Source organism: Sceloporus occidentalis, unplaced genomic scaffold (assembly GCF_023333645.1).
Source record: "Sceloporus occidentalis isolate IW3139 unplaced genomic scaffold, rSceOcc1.0.p SCAF_6, whole genome shotgun sequence".
NCBI lineage: Eukaryota > Metazoa > Chordata > Lepidosauria > Squamata > Phrynosomatidae > Sceloporus > Sceloporus occidentalis.
Genome location: NW_028316986.1, coordinates 33,442,539 through 33,464,691, shown reverse-complemented (window position 1 = coordinate 33,464,691; position 22,153 = coordinate 33,442,539). Strand labels below are relative to the sequence as shown.

The 22,153-nt window shown below is 42.6% G+C and overlaps 2 protein-coding genes across 4 annotated transcripts in view; one reads left to right on the top strand and one right to left on the bottom strand.

Annotated features, from left to right (window-relative positions):
* Positions 1-20,150, bottom strand: part of LOC149310591 (denticleless protein homolog) — a 35,127-nt gene extending 14,977 nt beyond the window's left edge. The window contains exons 1-11 of one of the 2 annotated variants that reach the window (XM_089528316.1): positions 19,879-20,150; positions 17,818-17,943; positions 16,715-16,813; positions 15,906-15,967; positions 13,928-14,048; positions 13,095-13,160; positions 12,790-12,905; positions 11,831-11,904; positions 10,253-10,356; positions 8,081-8,185; positions 4,880-4,992 (exon numbers count right to left, since the gene is read on the bottom strand). In XM_089528316.1, coding sequence (XP_089384442.1) covers positions 4,880-4,992; positions 8,081-8,185; positions 10,253-10,356; positions 11,831-11,904; positions 12,790-12,905; positions 13,095-13,160; positions 13,928-14,048; positions 15,906-15,967; positions 16,715-16,813; positions 17,818-17,943; positions 19,879-20,014 — 1,122 coding nt within the window. In that variant the 5' untranslated portion in view covers positions 20,015-20,150. Of the gene's footprint in view, positions 1-4,879; positions 4,993-8,080; positions 8,186-10,252; positions 10,357-11,830; positions 11,905-12,789; positions 12,906-13,094; positions 13,161-13,927; positions 14,049-15,905; positions 15,968-16,714; positions 16,814-17,817; positions 17,944-19,619; positions 19,719-19,878 lie in introns of those variants that run through there. The other variant, XM_089528317.1, reaches the window with a different exon arrangement.
* A 69-nt stretch (positions 20,151-20,219) lies between these two features.
* The window catches only part of INTS7 (integrator complex subunit 7), a 54,868-nt gene continuing 52,934 nt past the window's right edge, over positions 20,220-22,153 (top strand). The window contains exons 1-2 of one of the 2 annotated variants that reach the window (XM_089529259.1): positions 20,220-20,435; positions 21,778-21,907. In XM_089529259.1, coding sequence (XP_089385385.1) covers positions 20,345-20,435; positions 21,778-21,907 — 221 coding nt within the window. In that variant the 5' untranslated portion in view covers positions 20,220-20,344. Of the gene's footprint in view, positions 20,436-21,309; positions 21,444-21,777; positions 21,908-22,153 lie in introns of those variants that run through there. The other variant, XM_089529260.1, reaches the window with a different exon arrangement.

Here is a 22,153-nt window from a genome sequence, read left to right as displayed (position 1 = left end):
CTGTGCTAAGGCATCATCAACTGCTGTTAAGCCACCTTTTTAATGAACTGAATCACAAGGAGATGACATTAAGCCTTGGAAGGACGAGAAACTTGTGGCTCTCTATAGCAGAGCCCGGACAAGTCACTTTTTCATCGACAACTCCCAGAATTCTCCAGCCTAAATTACCAGTGGCTCAGCAGGGTGGGGGATTCTGGGAACTATAGTCCCAAATGTAGCTTTTCTAACCTCTGATTCAAATGTTATTGGATTGCAGCTCCCATGAAGGGTCAACACAAGGTCTTCCCTTTCTGGTGCTTCCATGCCCTATCCTGTAAGAGCCACAGTCTCCATTCTGGCCAATTATTTGTAGTAACCAAGCCAGAATACCCAGGAGCACCTTCTGAAAATGGCACAGGTGAGAGAGCAAGTGATTTAATTCCATTCCACCCAGTCTAAATCCTTTTACCCAGAATTAACAGGGAGCAACCTAAGCTAACCTCATGCAGAAGAATCTCAGATGCCCATTTCTGTATTTCAATAAGCTCTACTTCCTGAAGCTATGAGTCACTGTTAGTAATGTGATATTTGATGGGGATTTGCACTGATGACTAAGCAAACCTAATAGATTCTTCACCATGTGTGTAAATGAAGCTTGCAAGGATGTATGAAAGGCACAGAGGCATGAAAGGATGCTCCATTTTGCCTGATCCAGTTCTTTTTCAGAAGCCTTTTTTTTTGGTTCTGGCAGCTTGAAAGCTATATATAAAGTTCTTAAGGAGGATGCACAATATTGGTTTGAGTCAGGTCAACTCATTTGAAGAGGGCTTTCCTTCCAAGTTTAGATCTGCTTCTTGCCTTTTATTTTTTTTTAAATGTCATGTTTAAAATCCAACCTCTTTGTCAAAACAGGCAATACCATGGAAACCAAAGCCCTTTTAGGGAAGACAGCTAAGCTCTTGGTAGGGAAAATACCTTTGTTTACATTTAGCAGATTTTTCTCTCCAATTTGTGTAGCAAGATCTCTTAATCCCTCATTAATGAGAGCAGGCAAAAGAACCTTATTTCCTGTTGGATCTAGATTCAGAAGGAATAAAATGCATCTGTGCATCTGGACAGCTTGTGGAACTTAAGGGAAAAGACACACAAAAACGTATCCACTGACAAAATGTTCATCTCACGGTTATAATGACTGCAAGGTGGAATGAACATGGGAAAAGTTCAGCTTTGGCTTAGAAGCAGTAACATAACTGCAAGCCTTCTTCAGTTCTTTGGAAGGAAAAAAATAATCGTGGAGCCAATCTATACACCAAATACTTTGGTGTTGCCTAAATCATTACTTCCAACAGCTGAATGCTCCAATTTGCAGATGGCAAGCCTGCTGATACGGAGGGCTGACTGTACGTCTGGAGATCATACAACAGGATTCCAGTTGGAACAGATGTAGTTGCACAGACAACAGAAATAGCTTCCTGTGTAGCATCTTTTAGAGCAGCATGGGGACCTTTAATCCTCCAGATGTCTCAGTGAGCAATGAAAGGGGATTATCAGCGATGCCTGCAGTTTAAAACATCTGGAGGGCTAAGGTGGTGGTGGCAGCAGTGTTTTTATATGCTATCTTCAGCCTTTCCTCCAGCCCTGGGACAGCTTACAAAACTTTTGCCTAGGAAGCACCAGACTAGCCTCTCTAGGAAGAATTCCTGAGTCTGGAGCAGCCACCAAGAAGGCTCTGTTCCATCCTATTATATATATCTGCAAGGGTGGTAGGATAGAGAATAGGGGTCCTCCCATCGTATCTCAAAACACAAGCAGGTACATGTGTTGAGATATGATCTGTCAGGATTGTGCCCAGAAATGGGTTGGCAGTCAATGAAGATATTGGAACAAGTGAGTTGCGTGCTCCCTTGGACAGAGGTTAGCCACCTCTGTCCTAGAGGCATCCCAGATAGCCAATTCTTCCCTTATAAAACCTATAATGTAGGCACTATAAAAGCAAGCAGTTTATACCATTTCCATAGAAGATTATGTGGCAGCAGGATGTTGCTAGTTTTTCCACGGGGCAGTTTTAAAGATGGCACTTACAATTTAACTTAGTGCTTAATAGTGTAGAGCACAAACCTAAGTGGTTTCCCCACCACTTACTGAAATCCATCTGCATACTCATACACACAGCAGAATTGTAGGACAATTGAGAGTCAGACATGACGCCAATGAATTCTTATTGGGGTTGGCAGGAACATTTTTTCAGATGGCACAGGAATGGCAGCATCATGCTATGGTGAAAAAAAAATCTCCCAATTCTAGCTCTTAGAGGAAGTGTAACAAAAGCTTTTTAAAAAAATATATACAATCAGATAGTTGGATACCTTGCTATGAAGAGTAATTCAACGGAGCAGCATTGCCATGATTAGCTGCTGAGTCAAGTATGAAAAATTGTTGGGCAAAAAATAAATGTCATTTGTGTCTCTGACCCAATGTCAATGTCTAAGGCTCAACTTAGGCAGACAGCCACAGCCTGAGGCAGAGCACATGATTTACACAAGGGCCAGCCCTTGTTAGTGACATACAAAGGTCTAAATTGCACTTCATGTGTTGAATGCTGCTGTTCTTTTTTGATCTGTGCACAATAGTCATATCCAGGTGACATCCACATAAGCAGAGTTGTCCATTGTACATTTGGTAGTGCATTAAAGTACAGAGAGTAGTGTGTGAAAGGCCATTACCTCTATGATCTGCCTTTGCGCATTGCGTACTGCAATTGCAGAAAGGGCTGTCAGCTGTGTACACTAACCAATGATCCACATAGATTGTGCTATGTTGGTGTTCCATATTGGGGTTGCATAATGCAACTCTGCCAGTGGATATTTATGGTACACTGAAACAATGTAGGATCTCGGTCATCAAGTCTAAAGTTCAGTCCCTTGTACTCCAAGTAAAGTTGAAAAAGACTCCACTCTAAAGACCAGAAGAGTCCCTGCCAGTCAGTACAGTTCGTTCTAAGCAAGTGAAACAATGGGCTGACAAGTTACAAGACAACTTTCTGTGTTCATTTGATAAAAGATTGAATAGGCAATATTTCACTGCTTAAGTATTTTGTATACAATGCAGTGCCATACTTAATGAAGAACCCAACTCTGTTTGCAGGCTTGCATTCCAAATCAACTTTCCTAAACCTGGTGCCCTCCAATGCCGGACTACAACTCCCATTATCCCTGGCCAGCATGGCCTATGCTGACTGCAGCTTACTGGAGTTGTAGTCCAACATATATGGAGAACATCTGTTCATTAAGGCCGATTTAGATACTAAAATAACCCAACATGCTGAAAGCTCATCTGTATATAAGTGAAGATTTGCATGTCTTCCAGAGGTTTCATGATTTGTCCTGGAATATGTGGAAGGTCCCGTTCTCTTCCTGCAGGGCCGGAAGAGTTCTTAGCATGGGATCAATTTTTAGACATAAATTTTTAGACATATAGATGAGTATATATGGTATGTTTTTAAGGTAGTGCTAAGAAGCTTAGGAATTTTATATCTGGACAGACCAGCTATCTTCCTTAATTTTCTACCAAAATACTTAAAGAGTGTCCTCTTCAGCTGGTTTCCAGTGTAACAAAATAACAGAAGTGGATTGGGAGAGAAGAGGAACCTATTCAAGAAGCGTGCAAATCTTCCCTTCCTTATACAGATGAGCTTTCACCATATTGGGTTATTTTAGTTTTGACACAGAAATTTGATTTAGCAGAAAACATTTCATTCTGGTTATTTTATACTTGATGGGGCTGGTCCCAAAATGTCTAAATAAATGTCCTTGAGGGTGGAAAAATAATACATAAAATATTTGCATTTCTCCACACATCAGCTCAGCATGCCAACTAAGCTTCTCAGCTGTCACTCAGTACTTAGGAATTTTGCTCAAGGCTGCAGCTGAGCCCTTGCTATAATAATGCAGAGGCCTTAACTCTGGGAAATTAAGCAACCCAGGGGCAGGCATGGGGTGGGGTAGAGCAGACACAAGTCTGATGCAAGAGCTTGTGAACAGGGGAAAGTGCTAGAGGAACAAGAGAGAGAAAATCAAAACAATTAAATCCATCGGACTCTGGTGAATGCGGACTGCTGTTAAATATGAAGCAAGAACTATCACCTTGTCGTAGCTAAGCAGGACTGAAGAGGAATTTTTAAACACCCATTAAAACCAGATTAAGATCAGCAACCTCAAATAAGCAGCAGCAAGGAGAAGAGCAAGGCAGAAATTTGGCTCTGCTTTATATCGAGGCTTTCTCTCAGCCATGACAGCTATCTAAGATATGCACAGCATGCCACAGTGAAGGCTTTTTTCTTCTGGACTCCCAGAATCTCCTAGGCTTTGTCTACATGGTTGATTTACTCTGGAGTTTCCCCTGGCTTGCTGTGTTTTGTTTATAAAATGCAGGGCCAAAACCTCAAATCGGGTCTGGATTATCTTCACAATTCCTGCGCCAAATTCAGGGCTTCCTCTCTTAACTTACATTCAAATAACTCACTTTTTGCTGCAGGATTTCAGGTCTCTTTGCAGTGACAGTGGTGGTTGTCTTTTCACTCACAGTCCCTCTGAGCTGCCCAGTGTTGATTGCATGGTTGGGCACCTTGTTCTGACTTCAGTAGTGGCATTGGGCAATGAACAGAGGTTGCGTGGAAAGGAAACCACCCATCGTTTATTGCAAGAGCTGAAAACCCACAACAAGAGACCAGATGGGGCGAATTTGGGTCCAGAGTATTTTAACAAGTGTAGAGCTGTCCCCAGCCAGCATCCTCCAGTGATGTCCTGTGACTGCCTTCCCACCTTCTTAGCAGATGTAACAAACACAGAGAGAAGAGAGCAGAACTGTTGGCAGACCATTTGCAGGGATTTCAGTTGCTTACCTTCCAGATACAGGGATGTGTGTTGCTGGAGCCACTAATCAAGAACTGGTCATCTGGACTGATGCTGGATTTGACATAGAAGCTGGAGTTTTGATGCCCACTGAAAACTGAGACTGAAGTTCAAGGGGGAAAGGGGTTGGGAAAAAAGAACAATCAGACACAAATTGAGTGTAAGTCAATTATACAATATAGGCCAATAATGCAGGTGTTTCCTGCCTGTTCACACCCCAGTCTAAATTGTTAGGCATATTTCTTTTCACTCTAGGGCAAATGGCTTCTTCCACTAGCTTTCATGGATATTGACAACTTGAAAGGCTACAAGGAGGAAAAAGTCAAAAAGCGAAGGCAAAGATGGCAAATATTAGGAGGCAAAGCAGGATTCCAAGCAAGAGTCTGAAAACTGTAATTTTGGTTGTCACATTGCCCTAGTATTATCACATCTGTCAGTGTCACCACGGTGCCATAACCCTTCCCCCTCAGCTCCTAGTCTCACTAACTTCACCCATCATCATTTTCACTAGATCCCTTCAAATGATTTCCACTCATGAAAGAAGTGGGAGCAGGGGTCTGCACTCACTGGCCCCAAACCTTATGGATGTATCTCCAACTGCCTGCTTCACCCCAGTCCCAATGAGCTAGTCTTGCTGCAATTGATCTGGAGAGGTTTAACGTCTACATGAAGGAGTAGATCCTAGCACACTGTTTCTAGTCTGAGACTGCTTCAACTGCACTGGCTCAGTGCGAGAAAATCCTAGGAATTGTAGTTTATTGTGGCATTAGCGCTGGCAGAGAAGGCTAAATGTCTCCCAAAACTACGGTTCCCAGAATTCCCTAGCATTGAGCTGCATTTCTCTGTGTTTTGGACCAATTATCCTCTACTGTTCCAAATGTTTAACCACACAATGAACACCAGCAACTTTTAATGCAGGTAATTCTGAATGCTGGCTCTAGTCTACCTAACGACTCAAATTTCTCATCTTGTGCCTATATGCTGAGCAATATCAGCTGGGGCCTACTTCAGTCAAATAAATATGGTTCTGTATGCAAGAATTATTTAGTCCCCATATGATCCAGGAGGCTCTTATATTCACTTGGATTCTCAAGACTTTAAAGATTTGTCAGCAATGAGATGTATATAACATGCCCTTCAACTGTTTCTCAAGGCAGTTTACACTTTCAAAAAAAATTAAAACAAAACAAAATGCGCTTGCTTGTCTGGTCAGCTTCCTTAAACTTGCTTCAGTTCCATTTTGCACCAATTACTACTACCTTTCAGTCCTCTGGCATTGATTATTTTAGGGAAGCTGCTACTTATTTCCTGCAACTGATATCTTATTTCTTGAGGAGGATATGCACAAGCTGAATGACATGGGTCACACTGCTATTTTTAAGGACTCTGTAAACTTTCCCTGATCTGTGATGCCTTGGAACTACTGTTCCAAATATCTAAGGCCCCTGGTATGTCAAGAACTGGAAGTGCCTGTCACTAACTGGGGAAAGTTATATCCAGATGCAAAGGGTTGACTGTAGGAGTGGAAAGGACACATGTCTGAACTTAGCACAGAATGTAACAGGGGGCATCTATTAGGAATTGGACAGAAAAATGTTACAGGTCATCTTGGACCAGAATTTATCCACTTTGCACCTCCATGATTTGAACAAACTGCAACTAGTAGCTGGGAATCATAGTTATTAGCTTGCAGTCTGAACTGTACACCTAAAAAATAGTTTCAGCAAAGGTGAGTGCCAGTAAAATGCATACATTTTAAAAGTACACACAAGCACACTTTGGCTAATGGGAGAAAAAAAGCACAGAATTACTAACTTTGAGTTAAATAATCCCTGCCCCACTAGGGTAGCACAGCGAGGTAACCTATGCTTCTGTAGTTCCTTTCTGCCGACAATGCATACATTTCCAAAAAATACACACAGAAGTACACATTTCAGTGCAAGAAGAACACCTCACAATCTGACACACACTTGATTCAGGTTGAACTGTAATTTTTATTTGTTTGCACACCCCTAACTTCTATGAATCCATAAAGGGAAGCTACACATGTTGCACCTTTTCTTTAAAGTGTACACATTGTAAGCTGCCACAGTAGCTGGTTTTCTCGTGGTAAAAATGGCAGGATTTTATAGTTCTCCTTAGCATTCAAGTGTACAGGATACAGTATGAGCTCAGATGGTTGGAATGCAGGCAAGTTTCTACAGAAGGTTTCTGTGACCTAGTTTCTTCCAAAAGGGGGAAAAGGTGAAGTAATTATATTCTAGAAACTCTTGAGGCAAAGAAGTAGTTCAATCAGATGAAGTACAAAAAGGAAACTAGCAGCACCTGCTCTTTTCAAACTTATTTAAATCTGCCTTTCGGTATTTGCTGCTCTCTGGTGGCCTGAGAAGAGATTCTGCTGAGATACAGAAGAAAAGCCAAGCACTAAATAAGATAGGGGTTAAAACACATTCAAGGTATAGCGAAAGCCACCAAGTTCTACGGCTTTAAAAGAGGGCTAGATATGGCTTTCAATGGATGCCTGTCACAAAGAATACACACTGTCTCTATGACAGGGGCAGCATGCCTTATATACTAATTGCTAAGAAAAATGAGGAAGAAAGTTACTCATGTTCTTCTTGCTGTTTTCCCAGAAGCACCCAAAGCTCATAAGTCAAATGCATATTCCAGTTTACCTAAAAGTATTGATTTTATCAACCAAATCCAATTATTAGACCCAACTAGAGAGTTTATTTAGGTACTGAGTTAACAAACCCCACTGATTCAATGGGTTTACTCTTAACTGGCCAAACTATTTGATTTAGCCCCATGGACGTGACATCTGAATTGTTTTAAAGTATTTTAACTGATTTAGTCTGTCTTCTTTTAACCTGTTTTAATGCCTTTCTAGCTTTTAAAATCATTTTTACTGTTCAGGTTGTTTTAAACTGATTATGATAATTATATTGTACACTGCTCTGAGATCTTTATATAGACAGAAAGATGGCTTCGGGTTGCAATTGCTTCAGGTTGCAATTCTATGCCCTAGGCTAGGCATCACTAAATGTAGAGAGGTTTTCCTTTTAGGAAACATGCACAAGATTATGCTGTTAGGCAATGACTGACACAATAAATCCACACATCATACCCTTGCAAATTTAAGAAGTACCTAATGTTATGAATGAACTATCTTCTAACAATACCATTCTTACCTGGAGTGGTCTTAAAGCTTGACATGCTAAACATGTATATATTGTCATCGGTACAATTAGCAAACAAGCTGGTACCAGTTGAATCCAGAACAAGACTAGAATAACCTAGGGGAAACAAGATTACCTATTTAAATACATTAAATATTGAATTGAATACATAATCTCTCGCTTCAGAAATGATAAACTTGAGAAGTAACAAGTGACACCTGCCACAAATGTTGCAAACCACACAGTGTTTCAGTGTGCCACCCAGTAAGCCCATTAGAAATGCCTTTTCCTCACTGGCCCGCTTCCATTTCCCTTCTCCTCTGGGTTTTCTTTTCCTTTCCCCAAAGGTAGTCAACATCCTGAAGCCATATTCTGCCTCATGGTGTTCTCACAGCTTCACCCACCTGGTTTTAACCTCTGAACTTTTTTTTTCAATAACAAAATCTTGCATGTATCTGGAATAAGGAGTCCTTCTATGTATCTAAATAAGTGGGCTCTAGGTCTATGAAAGTTTGTACTGAAATAAACTTGTTCTTACAATGCCAGATAGAATCATAGAATCAGCATTTGAAGAGACCGCAAGGGCCATCCAGTCCAACCCCCTGACATGCAAGAAATCCAAATCAAAGCATCCCCGACAGATGGCCATCCAGCCTCTGTTTGAAAACCTCCAAGGAGGAAGATTCCATTACACTCCGAAGGAGTGTGTTCCACTGTTGGACAGCCCTTACTGTCTGGATCCTAGTCTCTGGAGCAGCAGAAAACAAGTTAGCTCCCTCCTCAATATGACACCCCTTCAAGTATTTAAACAGGGCTATCATATCACCTCTTAACCTTCTCTTCTCCAGGCTAAACATCCCCAGCTCCCTAAATCATTCCTCATAGGGTCTGGTTTCTAGACCCTTCACCATTTTAGTCACTCCAGGGCGCTAATGGCACCTTGGCAGTGGCGCAGAAAGGAGATGCATTCCGCAGCTCCTTTTTGGAGTGCATTTTTGCCGGCGTCTCAGCGCTCCTTTCTACCCGTCTGTATCCCCCCTAAATTACCAAACCACTAAATAACTAATAAGGGCTAAGGTTTCTGAACATGGAAAGACAAAGTCCCAGTTTTATCTGATGGAAGATCATGGAAAGAACTTAAGGATTCAAACCTGGTCTCCCATACTCCTAGTCCAACATTTCAGCAACTACATCATGCTGGCTCTAACAATACCGCCATCTTTCCAGATTTTAGTTTGTTCCCACCACTACTCCCTTCTCCTTTTGTGTGGTGCCATTTTAGATTGTAAGCCTGAGGGCAGGGAACCGTCTAATTAAAAAGACTGTATATACAGCGCTGTGTAAATTTACAGTGCTTTATAAATAAAGGTTAATAATAATAATAATTCATGAAGACTATTAGATTATGGTGGAGTCAACAGATGGCGTGTCATACTACCATGCTAAGAAATCCATTATGTCACAGTGGTTTAATTAAGGGCAATGGCAGGTGTCACTTGGTTTGTGGGGACAGCCAAAAGGATGCGTTCGCCCTTCTCTTTTGCCATGGTGGCGGCCACCTGAAGAGGAAGTTGCAGCTGTGATGAAGCCAGGAAGGGCATGCCTGCCTCTTCTCATCCCGTAGTCGGAGGAGGGCCCGACGGTGTCACTTGGTGTAGGCCGTACTCCCCAGGGATGCCACAACTAAGCACGGGGTAAAGTATGGGTCTCTAGATATTGCTGAACTGCAACTCCCATCAGTCCTTGCCAGCAGAGCCAGTTGTGAGATATGTTGAGAATTATAGTTCAGCTACATCAGGAGGACCACACTTTGTCCACCCCTGGCATAGATTTTGTGAAGCACAGGAACCAATGAAAGATGGCTGTATCACCATTTAAGATGATTTCCATAGAATTAAACAGTAGTTCCCAAATATGTAAACACTAACATCTGCAACCAGTATTCTAGTTAACAACAAAATTGTTGAAATACAATGCCTTTAAAACTCCAACCCCAGAAAGCCAATCCATTACATGACTTCTTTTGATACAGCTCATCAACATGCCATTTTCAGTGCCAAAACTTAGACGGATCCAGAGAATCAGATAAAGGCATAACTCTAGTGTGGGAATGCAAATTAGTCAGTATTTAAGAGACAAACAGAGATTGAGAGAGATTGTTTCCAACACACTTTTATGCCATACCTAGTTTACGTGTGCTATTCCCAGGATAGCTGAAAGACCTGGAAGGTAATGGATCCTGACGGTAAGTGGTGTAGTTCTTTCGCAAGTCCCATACCTTGATGACACTAAAATTTGAGACAGAGGTTCTGCATCACTGTCCATTTTCATTTATTTATTATTTTTATTTATTTCATTTGTATGCAGCACCAAGGACAATACAACTTTCTGTATGATCAATTAACCCAACATGCCTTTAACAAATGTATTAAAAGTGAGCGACAATGACTGACTAGTACACAACATTAATGGCTTCTTCCATTTCTTTAACACATTCAGCAATGAAATAGCTAGCATAAAATCATTACCTAGCCAGAAAAATGAGATTTCATTAGAGCTTGAAAAATCAGCCACCATGAAAATGCTTTCTACTTCATTTTTTAAACTAAAGTTGCTTTATTGCATTATTCAAGACAAGGCATGCAATGAACTCTAAACGTCCATTTAATCTGTACAAAGCTGTGCAGCTAACACTGGTTGAAATAAAGGGTTTCATTTTTAAAAGCCTGTTATGCCAAAGTCAGATGCAGCATACTAAAATGATTACCTGTAAGCTCCTCAGCCATCCTGTAAATCTAACTTTGTAATGAACAAACAGACAAGCCAATATATGGAGTGCTGGCTCAGTCGTCAGGACTTATGCTCTCCATCATGCATGAGGATGCCTCTCTCAATACCATCTGGGGTGGATGGTTGTAGTCCTACAGAGCATGTTGGTAGGGCCTCTGGCTCCTTCTCCCCAGCACCATTTTTTGGCTTCCAGCTATCTTGGAGAGAAAGCTGGAAGCCAAGAAAAGGCAAGGAGGAGGAGGAATGGGAACGCGCATGCCTGTTCCTCCCTCTCTCGGCCCATGCTTGGCAAAATAGTGTCGCATAGGTTCGCCATCACGGGTATAGTGGTTTGAGCACTGAACTATGACTCTGGAGGTCAGGGTTTGTTTTCCTGCTCAACTCTGGAACCCCACTGGATGACCTCGGGCAACTCACACACTCTCAGCCCCAGAAAACCCTGTGATTTCGCCTGAGGATCAGCATAAGTTGGAAATGATTTGAATGCACACAACAGCAGCAACACTTTAAAGTAGTATCTTCTCAGACAGACAGCACAGTATAGTGGTTTGGGTGTTGGACTACGACTCTGGAGACCAGGGTTTGATTCCCAGCTCAGTCAAGAAATGCACTTGGGCAAGTCACATGCTCTCAGCCTCAAGGGAAAGCAGTGGCAAACCTCCTCTAAATAAATCTTGCCAAGAAAACCCTGTGATAGGGTTGCTTGAAGTCGGAAACAACTTGACGGCAAGCAACAGTAAGTTCTCAACTATTAGACACATCCTGAAATCTTTTCAAAGAGTTGTTATCTGAATACAAGAGAGTTACCTCAGCAGGAGTAGGCTCTACTATGGTAACACTCATTATGAATTAAAAGTCCAATATAAGAGGCATTCAATAAGTCTGTAACACACATATCTCTTAAATGTCCTCAGTTCAACACAGGAGAGTTAAGAAGGGTTTTTAAAACTTTTTCAAAAATGGTGTTCTTACCCATCAACTGCCCCTGCTGAAATTAAGGTGTGTTCATCCTGAAGTAGCACCACTGTCACACTTTGCTGAAAGTCCTTAAAAGAAAAGAAAACGGTTCCTTTCTGCACTGATTTGTCTTGGCATTCTCAATAAACATAGTTTAACAAACTGCTTTTTCTTCTTTACTGTTAATGAAATTATCCCTCATTTACTGATGACTAGCACTATAGTGCTACAGACTGATACAGTGGCTCCATCATAAATATTTAATCTACACATAACAGTCATGAACAAAAGAAAACATATAAGACGTAAGGTAGTTAAGGTTGTATACCTACTACAAGTAGGTATATCAGTGATTAATCACCACTGAATACAGTACAGAGGACAGATATAGGTCTCTGCAGGTGTACAAGTGGCCTCTGATGATTCTGAGTGAATGTGTTGTTTTTGGGGGTGTAAGTGAAAGAAACCACATAAGAGGACACACAAGAGGAAAAGAAAGATGTTTGCGTGCCAGACTGAGGGCCAAAACACACTGCAGAAATAATCCAGTTTGAGACTGCTTTAACTGCCTTGGCTCAAAGCTAGGGAATTCTGAGAATGGTAGTTTTGTGTGACATATAGCCTTCTCTGTCAGAGAGCTCTGGTGCCACAATAAACTACAATTCCCAGGATTCTCTTAAAGCGGTCTCAAACTGGATTATTTCTGCAGTGTGTTTTGGCACTGAGAAAAAACAATTGTTTTGTGGAAATCCGAACAAAACTGTCTTGTGATGTCACAGCACTCCTTTTTTCCCTTCGGCCACCTTTCAGCATAATTATTACTGAAGCCTTTGCTCACTTATTCCACCTAGCATTTATTACTTCCACAGTTTACTTTTGAGCCCAGTGAGATTTCAATTTGTTACAGATTTAGAATGTCTTACAGAACTAGCCTTTTAAAAAAGCAAGATATTCTATAACTTCCAGATCCTTACCACTGACGGAGCAAGCCCTCTTACGCTCTGCTTCTTCTTCTTTAGATTAGATGGTGTCTGCTTGTCTGTTACGTTGTGGGCACCACTTATTTGTTTCACCTGTCTGTAAAATCCATCTGGAAAGCAGTTTCAAGAAGCAATGTTAAAAGAAACGTCCATTGAACCACACTTGCATGCATAATATTAACTAGTCATCCTCTAAATTTCAAGGCTATATTTATACCTCTGCAGGGGGAAAAACTTTACAAAACTTTATGAAGGCATGGTACTGGGGAGAGGAGAAAATAAGTAGATATATAGTATACCTTTCTTATTGCACCGAACATCCCAGACCATTATGTTTCCATCTCTTCCTCCAGTACAGAACACCGCTGTGAAATATAAAAATGGGACTCATTAATGAAAAAAAAAAGACAGCCAATAGTAAGTTCCTATGAAGAAGTCTCTATCTTGGCCAAGGTGTATGACCAGGTCTACAGAAAGGACCCATCAATCCAGGCTAAGATCACCCCTCTGCCACACGCTCTGCAACACAATTAGGTTTTAAAAAGAGCTGACATGGGCATGTCTACATGGACAACTGAAACTGGTTTGCCCTTGCTGCAACCTATCTTCATGGGGCAGTGCCAGATTCAACTAAGACGGTCTTCACAAGAGAAGGCCAGTTCCACACTGAATCCAGGCCATCCTTCCCTTAAACTGGTTTTTAAAAACCTCACCTTTTGCTCTAGAACTTCCAGAAAAAACTTCCTCTGAGATCACAACAAGGCACCCAGTCATATGATTTAGTCTGGGTGACTTGTTTTTAACCTCAGAGGGAGGAACCTATGACAGCAACATCTGCACCAGGTAGCACATTGGTACACTGTGTAAACAGCTGCCTAGCATCGCTCTGGAGTGCTCAGGTAACGGGGAACTTGGGGCAGTGTCTGGGCCAGAATACTCCCCATCATGGCTTTGCTGCATGGGCATCATGGCTCTGCTGATGGAAAGGAGGAGGGAAAGGAAAACTTTTGATGTACATGGGGAAATCTGCTTCCATTACAATCAACTCAGCCGACAACAGGGCAACTCTTATGTTCCACTTGTTCTCCTCCTCTCAAAAGAGAAATGCCAAGATTTACTGATGATGACTTACCTTTCTCAAATTTAGAGAAAGCAACTGACTTGAGACTGCACTGATGTCCTTTGCATACCCCCAGCAATTCTTCAGTCATAGCATCCCACAGTTTCGCTGTCTGGTCTCCTGAGGCAGTAACCTGAGAGATAAACATGAATTAGTTATTCTATGCAGTAAGAGAGAACAAGTCATTTAGTACCTTAAGACACTATTAACATATTGAGACTGAGTCTTTTGAAGCCAAAAACTGAAAATAGACTGGCAAAATGCAGCATCTTCCCAGTGGTTTGGGGGTGTGGTGTAAACACGATGCATCTCGCCCAAGATGCCCCGCTGCCCACACGGTGGTGGTTTTCAGCAGCACAGTGTTTAGATGCCACATGGGCTCTGATAAATTATTACAGCAGCAGCAAAGGCACCATTTTCCCAGCACATAAAGGAGTGGGTCTCTGCCAGTTTTTTGTGCCAGAAAAACTGGGTTGAGGGCATGATGTGGGGTTGCTGGGGTTCCGCCACAGCCCCAATCTAGTGTTTTTGGGCTGTCTGTTTCAGCCCTTCTCAAGCAAGCAGGAAGAGAACTGCTGCCTCAGAAGGTAGCAAGCATATACATGGATTGACTTGAGGGCACAAGACTGAATGATAATAGAAATGCAGCTAATGTGTCCCAATACTCTGAATGCAAGAGAAACACCTTAAAGATTTAATAGAGTTAGAAGGGTCTTGGAAGTCATCTTGTCCAGTGCTTTGCAAGCTATCTATTGCAGGAACCAGTTGAAATATATTTGTTTTTCTTTCCAGGAAACTTGTAGAGTGCTGATGTGCACTGATGACATATTATGGCATCCAATGTGATTTGTGCCATAGTATGTCATCAGTGTCCATCAGCGCTGTACATTGGGCAAACAGGCCAGTCCCTGCACTAGAGGATAAATTGACATAAATCAGACATTAGGAATGGGAATAGACAAAAACCGGTGGCAGAACATTCCAATCTCCCTGAGCATTCCATGTTGATCCTCATAAAAGTGGTCCTTGAACAAAAAAACTACAAATGTAGATTGGAAAGAGAAACCCTGAAAAGGAGCCCTGGTGGCGCAGTGGTTAAATGCCTGTACTGCAGCCATTCATTCAAAACCACAAGGTTGCGAGTTCAAGACCAGCAAAAGGGCCCAAGCTCGACTCAGGCTTGCATCCTTCCAAGGTCGCTAAAATGAGTACCCAGACTGTTGGGGGCAAATTAGCTTATTTGCTAATTAGCTTACTTGCTGTTCACCGCTATGATCTTTGGAATAGCGGTATATAAATAAAAAACAAAACAAAAAACAAACACACAAACAAAAAACAGCAGAATTGGAATTCATCCATAAACTACAGTCCCTCAGCAATGGTTTGAACAGGGACAATGGCTTCTTGGCTCATACACCCATTTCAACACTATCTGACCCCACCCTCATGGGGGCATCCTGCACTCATCTATTCTCCCCTCCTGCAGGCAAGTTTCCAAGGTCAAACTGGTCTTGCCATCTCATTTCCATATCCAATGGCTATGTCTTTGTCCACAAATGACTGTCGTTAAAACTGAAGTTGCTACTTCATTTCCATACCCAAAGGATTTTGAATTTGAATTGACATTCTTACATACCTATGGCATATATATGTCTGTCCCTGGCTTCTACTCCACCAAAAGCATCTGAGGAAGTAACTGAAGTCTCAGAAAGCTCATGCTGCCAATTTTTTTCTTTCATAGTTTTTTGTGGGTTTTTCGGGCTTTATGGCCATGCTAGTCTCAAAGGTGCTACAAGCTCTCTACATACCCATTCATGACATGCTGTTTACTCAATTCCTGGACCCAAGAAACATCAATCCATAGATCCCTCCATTTGTTGGCATACATTCTCTTATGTTCTTGCTGGATTACAGTCAAATAGAAAGAGCACTGGAGTTTGACTTCTCTTAAATTCTGTTACACATAAAGAAGAGATAATACTATACTCACAATTATGTGTTCTTTGGGCATCCAGGCAAGATCAAAAACAGCATTTGAATGAGCTTGCCACTCTGAAAGCAAAAAAGAAGCACACATTAGCTTTAAGTATGATGGTATCTTTCAGAATAGAACATCTGATCATGAAGAATGATAACAATTGTCTTTGCCAAATTTACAATCCAGTAAGGGGATGATTATCTTGTGCACTTTGTACAATAGTGTGAATTCTCAAATATCATCTTTCCCCCTTCCCTACTGTCATTCCCTTCTCCTTTTGACCATCCATTAAGAACCCAAGCCCTCCCTCCAGTCCATCTGCCTTGGTTCAAGCCTCGGAGGTAGAGAAAAACTGCCGGACCTGATCCCCTTCCCCACCACCTCTCCCTTCTCCTTTTGTGTCGTGTCTTTTTAGATTGTAAACCTGCGGGCAGGGAACCATCTAACTAAAAGGTTGTATGTACAGCGCTGTGTAAATTTACAGCGCTTTATAAATAAAGGTTAATCATCATCATCATCATCATACTAAAATAGTTTCCTATGATAAAGTCTTCAGGAGGGAAATCGAAGAGCAGAGTAGGAAAACCAAGAGGGAGAAAGAAGGCTGCAGCAAGAGAAGGCATTAACACTAAAGGTTTTTCATACCATCAGCAGAAATAAGTAAGAGTCAAAGTTAGAGTTAAAAGAGTCTGCTTATTTTGAAAAACTTTTGCACACTACGAAATTCAGTTTTTCAAAAATGTCAAAGTCAAAGGAGACACAAATTTTCCCCCTGCATCTATCAGAATTCAGCACAGGTAACAATCAAGTGTTCTGCTTACCTCCAAAAACTTTTCTGTAAGTTTTTTGAGTATGAGTATCATATAATCTAACGATTCCCTCTTCATTTGCAACGGCAAGGATATGTTGTGCACCTGAAGCTGAAAAATAATGAAATGAAATTTGTGTTTTAAAAGCTTTAAAAAGCCATAGGGCACATTTACCTGACCTGGTTGTTTTGTTTCACATTTACATACTGTTAGTTTTGAACAAAATGGCCCTTGAAACATGTTCTTTTTTCTGGTGGAGAAACTTATCCCTATTCTTTCTATGTTATTTCTAACTCTGGTGCCAAAGTTTCTATTAAAAAAGTAAAGGAAAGCCTAGAAACAGATCAACATTGGCCCCATACAGAAAGGCCAAGATAAAGCTGCTTTGGGTCACTTTGTCAGAATGCTGTTTAAATGATGTATGCATCCTAACAGTCCAGAAGCTGCACCAAAGACACATTCCAGTCCTTTGTTATGGGGCCTTTGTTAACTGAGATATGCCTGTACATCACTTAGTTCATTTCTTATTCATTCTGGAATCTCAAGACTCCTAATCTTTATCTAAATGCAAAAGAAAAAAGCAACAAATACTGTATATACTCATGTATATGTCTAGAAATTTTAGTCAAAAAATTGACCCAAAAAACCCTGGGTCGATTTATTCACGGGTCCATAGAAGTACTGTACTTTAACTCTTATCTATATATAAAAGGAGCCATGCCTATCCCCTTTCTCTGAATAAAAGGCAAGAGCATAGTCCATCCTGGGAGCACCAAAAAGAAGCATGGCTCCCCTCTACTCTCTCATCCATCCAGCCTTTAGGATGAGCACAAACAGTGATGCCTGCCAGAATTTTCTAAGTTCTTTGGCATCACTTTCCTTTCCATCATCCTTTACATCCTTGGTTACACGCCCCAAAATTTTACCTGCAACTTATCCAGAGGTCATATCAAAATCCATAATTTTGGCCCTAAAATCTGCCCTTGACTAATAATAATAATAAAATGTATTTATACCCCGCCTCTCTACAAAAAGCAATCGGGGCTATACCTGAGGTCATCTTATAGTCGAGTATGTATAGGTGTTCACAAATGAGACAACTTCCTCCACTTTACCTGTTGAAAAGGAGCACCCAAAAGGAGGAACTGGTAGCCCTATTTCTCCATAAGATGGAAAGTCATCTTCTATAGCACAGCAATACCCCTTTAGAAGGTGCTGTACGGAAATTCTGGCTGGCAGACCTAAATAATAAATACAGCAGTAAATAATAATAATAATAATAATAATAATAATATGTTTTATTTATATGTATTTATTTATATGGGAATCTGGCAGCATACAGCAGAGGGGATAATAGAGGGGGGAGGAAGGAGGGGATCAGGTCCAGCATTCTTCTCTCCCTCTGAGGCCTGGACCAAGGCAGATGGACTCTGCTTCTTCAAGTGAAGACTATGAAGTGAATAATAATTGGTTGTTAATGCTTTGGTTTTCCTGAAAAGCAAGCAGAAAACTCTGCAAACAAGTTTATAGGACAGTACAGCTCTCCATTCAAATGTACGATGTATTATTTTCAGTGATGCCAGTTTTCCAGAGAAAACCAAAACTGGAAAATGTTAAAGAATGCGCTAAATATTGTTATTGTCTGAGCATGCTGCTAAATGTCAGCCCCAAATACATTCAAAAGGTAGCGTTCACAGTATTTCATTGGAACACTTGTGGTTATGTAGAGAACAGCATGCACTCCCAGTATATGTAGTCAAAGGTAAGAAGGCCTGAAAGGACATTGGCCTTAAAAACAGAAGCCTGCAGGGCTAGCTGCGTTGGCCATAGAGCAAAGGCAGCAACAACAAAAGTGCACCCAAAGGGAAGGGTTTTCCCGGCAGACAATGGTCGCTGATTAAGCAGACACTAATCCTCTTTGCCTATCTTCCCACCCTGAGGCCCCGCCATCAAGAGAACAATGCACCGATTGGCATGGAAATCACCTCTATTGTGTTTATGGCGAAGAAGGCTATATTGTTTAGAGAAGCGTTCCCAGAGGTGACCCAGGAAGCCTCCTTTCAAGCCTCCATTAAGAAGCCAAGCCCTCCTCCAGTCCATCTGCCTTGGTCCAGGCCTCGGAGGTGGAGAAGACTTGATGGACCTGATCCCATTCCCCACCTCCACTCCCTTCTCCTTTTGTGTCCTATCTTCTTAGATTGTAAGCCTGAGGGCAGGGAACCCTCTGACTAAAAGATTGTATGTACCGCGCTGTGTAAATTTACAGCGCTATATAAATAAAGGTTAATAATAATAATAACAATTAATACACACACACACATATATATATATCTATACTCTGAAGAGTGGGGTCTAAATACTACTAACAGGCAAATGCCCCACTCTCTCTGATGCAGCCACAGATGCTGGCAAAACATCAGGAATAAAACCACCCTAAAATACAATTAAGCAATTGCCTGATAGAAGATGTGCTTAAAAACCACACAAGAGAGAGAGAGAGAGAGAGAGAGAGGGGTGGGAGATGTTAGTCCATGCCCCCCCTTTGCAGCCCGTTCTCGGTCCGGAGGGTCCTTCTTACGGCCGGACCTTCCTCCTCCTGGCCATGCGGCTCCTGGGAGATCTTACTGGGCCTCACAGGGATGGAGACATCGCATCCTAGAGCCGGAAGAGGCCGCGAGGGCCACCCACTCCAACCCCATTCTGCCATGCAGGAACTCTCAATCGAAGCATCCCCAACATTCTCTAGAAAATCTTTCTCTGGCTCTTTGCTATGGAATTCTGGGAGTTGGAGTTTGTTGTGGGGCCTTCCTTCCTTAAGCTCCGCTCCGCTCCGGGCCCACAACAAACTCCAACTCCCAGAATTCCATAGTAAAGGAGCCAGAGAAAGAGTCTCCAGTATGGATCCCCAACAACTCACCCTGAGGCCCATCCTGGCAGCGGCGGAGGAGAGCGCGACACAACATGGCAACAACCGCAACGCAACTGGAAACGACTAAACTCTTCTCTTCTTCTCCCGAATTCCCGCCAGCCCGAACTACGCGCCAAAGCCGCCTCCTCTCCGCCCATTGGCTACCACGCGCCGGGAAAACACGCCCCTCTTTCCCCATTGGCTTTTCATTTTCCATCAACCCCCCCTGAAGCCACGCCCACCACTCCAGCGTTCCATTCAAACTAACCCTTTTTTGCAATTGCGCATGCGCAGAAACATTCTCTAAAACACCGCGCCGTTAGTCGCTCAAGAGAGTTCTTCTTTACGCTCTCCACGTCACGTATGCGTAGTAAGCGCGAGAAGGCGGTGACCCAACCGCGCATGCGCCGAAGATTGCCACTTCGGTCGCTGGCTTTTGTTCTTCAGTGAAGTGTCCACACCACGCACGCGCACTAGCAGCGAGTCCTCGTGAACGTAACTGCGCACGCGTGAAAGATCTCGCCTTTGGTTGCTCTTCAGAGCAATCTGCACAGCACGCATGCGCACTAGGAGAGCGAGCTGGATGGAAGGCCAAGGCGCGTGCGCGGCGCGTAGTAGTGTGGCGCCTGCACATGCGCACTAGCTTCTGCTGGGGACAGTAAACGCGGCGAGCACCGAGGCGCTGTATTTCTGAGTAAAGGCGGAAAGGGAGCTTTTGTCTCGTACACAGCACCATGGCCTCCGCTTCTAAGTCTTTCCTTGCCGACGCCGGCTACGGCGAACAAGAGCTAGACGCTAACTCCGCCCTCATGGAGCTGGATAAAGGTGAGCCAGAAAGCGAGGGGCGTACGCCATGTACGCATGCGCCGGAGTCACGTGGGCCACGGTCCGTCTGTTAAAGAAGCCCCGCCCCTTTCCTGTCAGGCGGGGAATTTGAAAGCGAGGGAGGTTCTCATGGATCGGAGCGTGTTAGGCCCTAAACCAGGGATCCCCGAACTGTTCCCTGTACTTGGCTGAGGCTTCTGGGATCTGAAGCCCAAAATCTCCTAAAGGAGGCAGTTTCGGGACCACTCTCTTAAACACAGCAACAATAATCCAATTTGAAACCGCTTTAACTGCCCTGGCTCAGTGCTAGGGAATTCTGGGAACTGTAGTTTTGTGAGGCGTTTAGCATTCTCTGTCAGAGAGCTCTGGGGCCACAATAAACTACCATTCCCAGGGTTCCCTAGCACTGAACCAGGGCAGTTAATATGGTTGCAAAGTGGGTCATTTCTGCAGTGTGTTTTGGGCCATGAAACCCACTGGGTGACCTTGGGCAAGTCACTCTCTCTCAGCCTCAGGGGAAGGACATGGCAAACCTCTGAACAAATCTTGCAAGAAAACCCTGTAATAGGCTCACCTTAGGGTCACCATAATCCAAAATGAGTTGGAGGCACACAGGAACAACACACATTTGTCACACATACTGCTTTCAGGCCAGGTGGCCCATTCCTCCAGTGTAGAATCATTATGTAGACAGGTCTTGTGGCACCTTTGAGTCTGACTGAAAGAAGTTTTCAGCGTGAGCTTTTGTAGACTTCAGTCTACTTCCTCAGACCAAAAAGCATCAGAGGAAGTAAACGGAAGTCTATGAAAGCTCATGCTTCCAAGACACTTGAGGTTTGTGTAGCAAAAAAGAAGAAAGAATTGTCATCCGCATCTTCTGCCTTGATCGGCACAAGCTATCAGAGCTTAAAATGTGGTGATGAATCTGCAACTCCTTTCAAATTGTTGTGCCAGTCACCAGAAGGGGTGCAATGACTGGGCCTCCAGACATTGGAAGACGTCTGTCAGGTAATAAGAGTAATCTGGGAGGGAGGCACATGCAACCGTCTAATTAAAGATAATAATTGTAAGCTGAAGGGCAGGGTATAAATTACCATAAATAAATGAAATAAGCAATGACATCACAGCTGACAGAAGGCTCACATTTCAAGGGGGTGAGAAGAACAGGCATGTTCAGAGTTTAAACACAGAGCATTTGCAGCAAATGCTTTCACTACATGAAACGTCAAAGCAGAGCAAAACAGCCCCTCATGTATTGTGCATTTCTTGTATGTCCATATTATATATTGCAGTCTGTATAGTTTGTTTTTAAGTGCTGTGCTGACATTATTGTTTGTTACAGGTCTCCGATCTGGCAAACTGGGAGAGCAGTGTGAAGCTGTTGTCCGTTTCCCCAGACTCTTTCAGAAATATCCATTCCCGATTCTAATTAACTCGGCATTTTTAAAGCTAGCCGATGTTTTCAGAGTTGGGTAAGTCAAAATGTTCTATCCTGGATGCTTACCATTCTAGCAAATATGATTTTTATTCTGTTACTGCTGATAATCTTTTCCTAGCCCCTTCCAAGGCCCTTATGGCTAGAAACAGGCTGCCTGCAGAGTGTCATTCTTCCACATGAGCCATTCTCACTCAGGAGCAGAGCAAGTGTAAGTTCTGTTGCCACATGTTTTCTAGGAACCAGGGAGAAAACGTGAAGTCGAAGGCTTTCATGGCCGGCA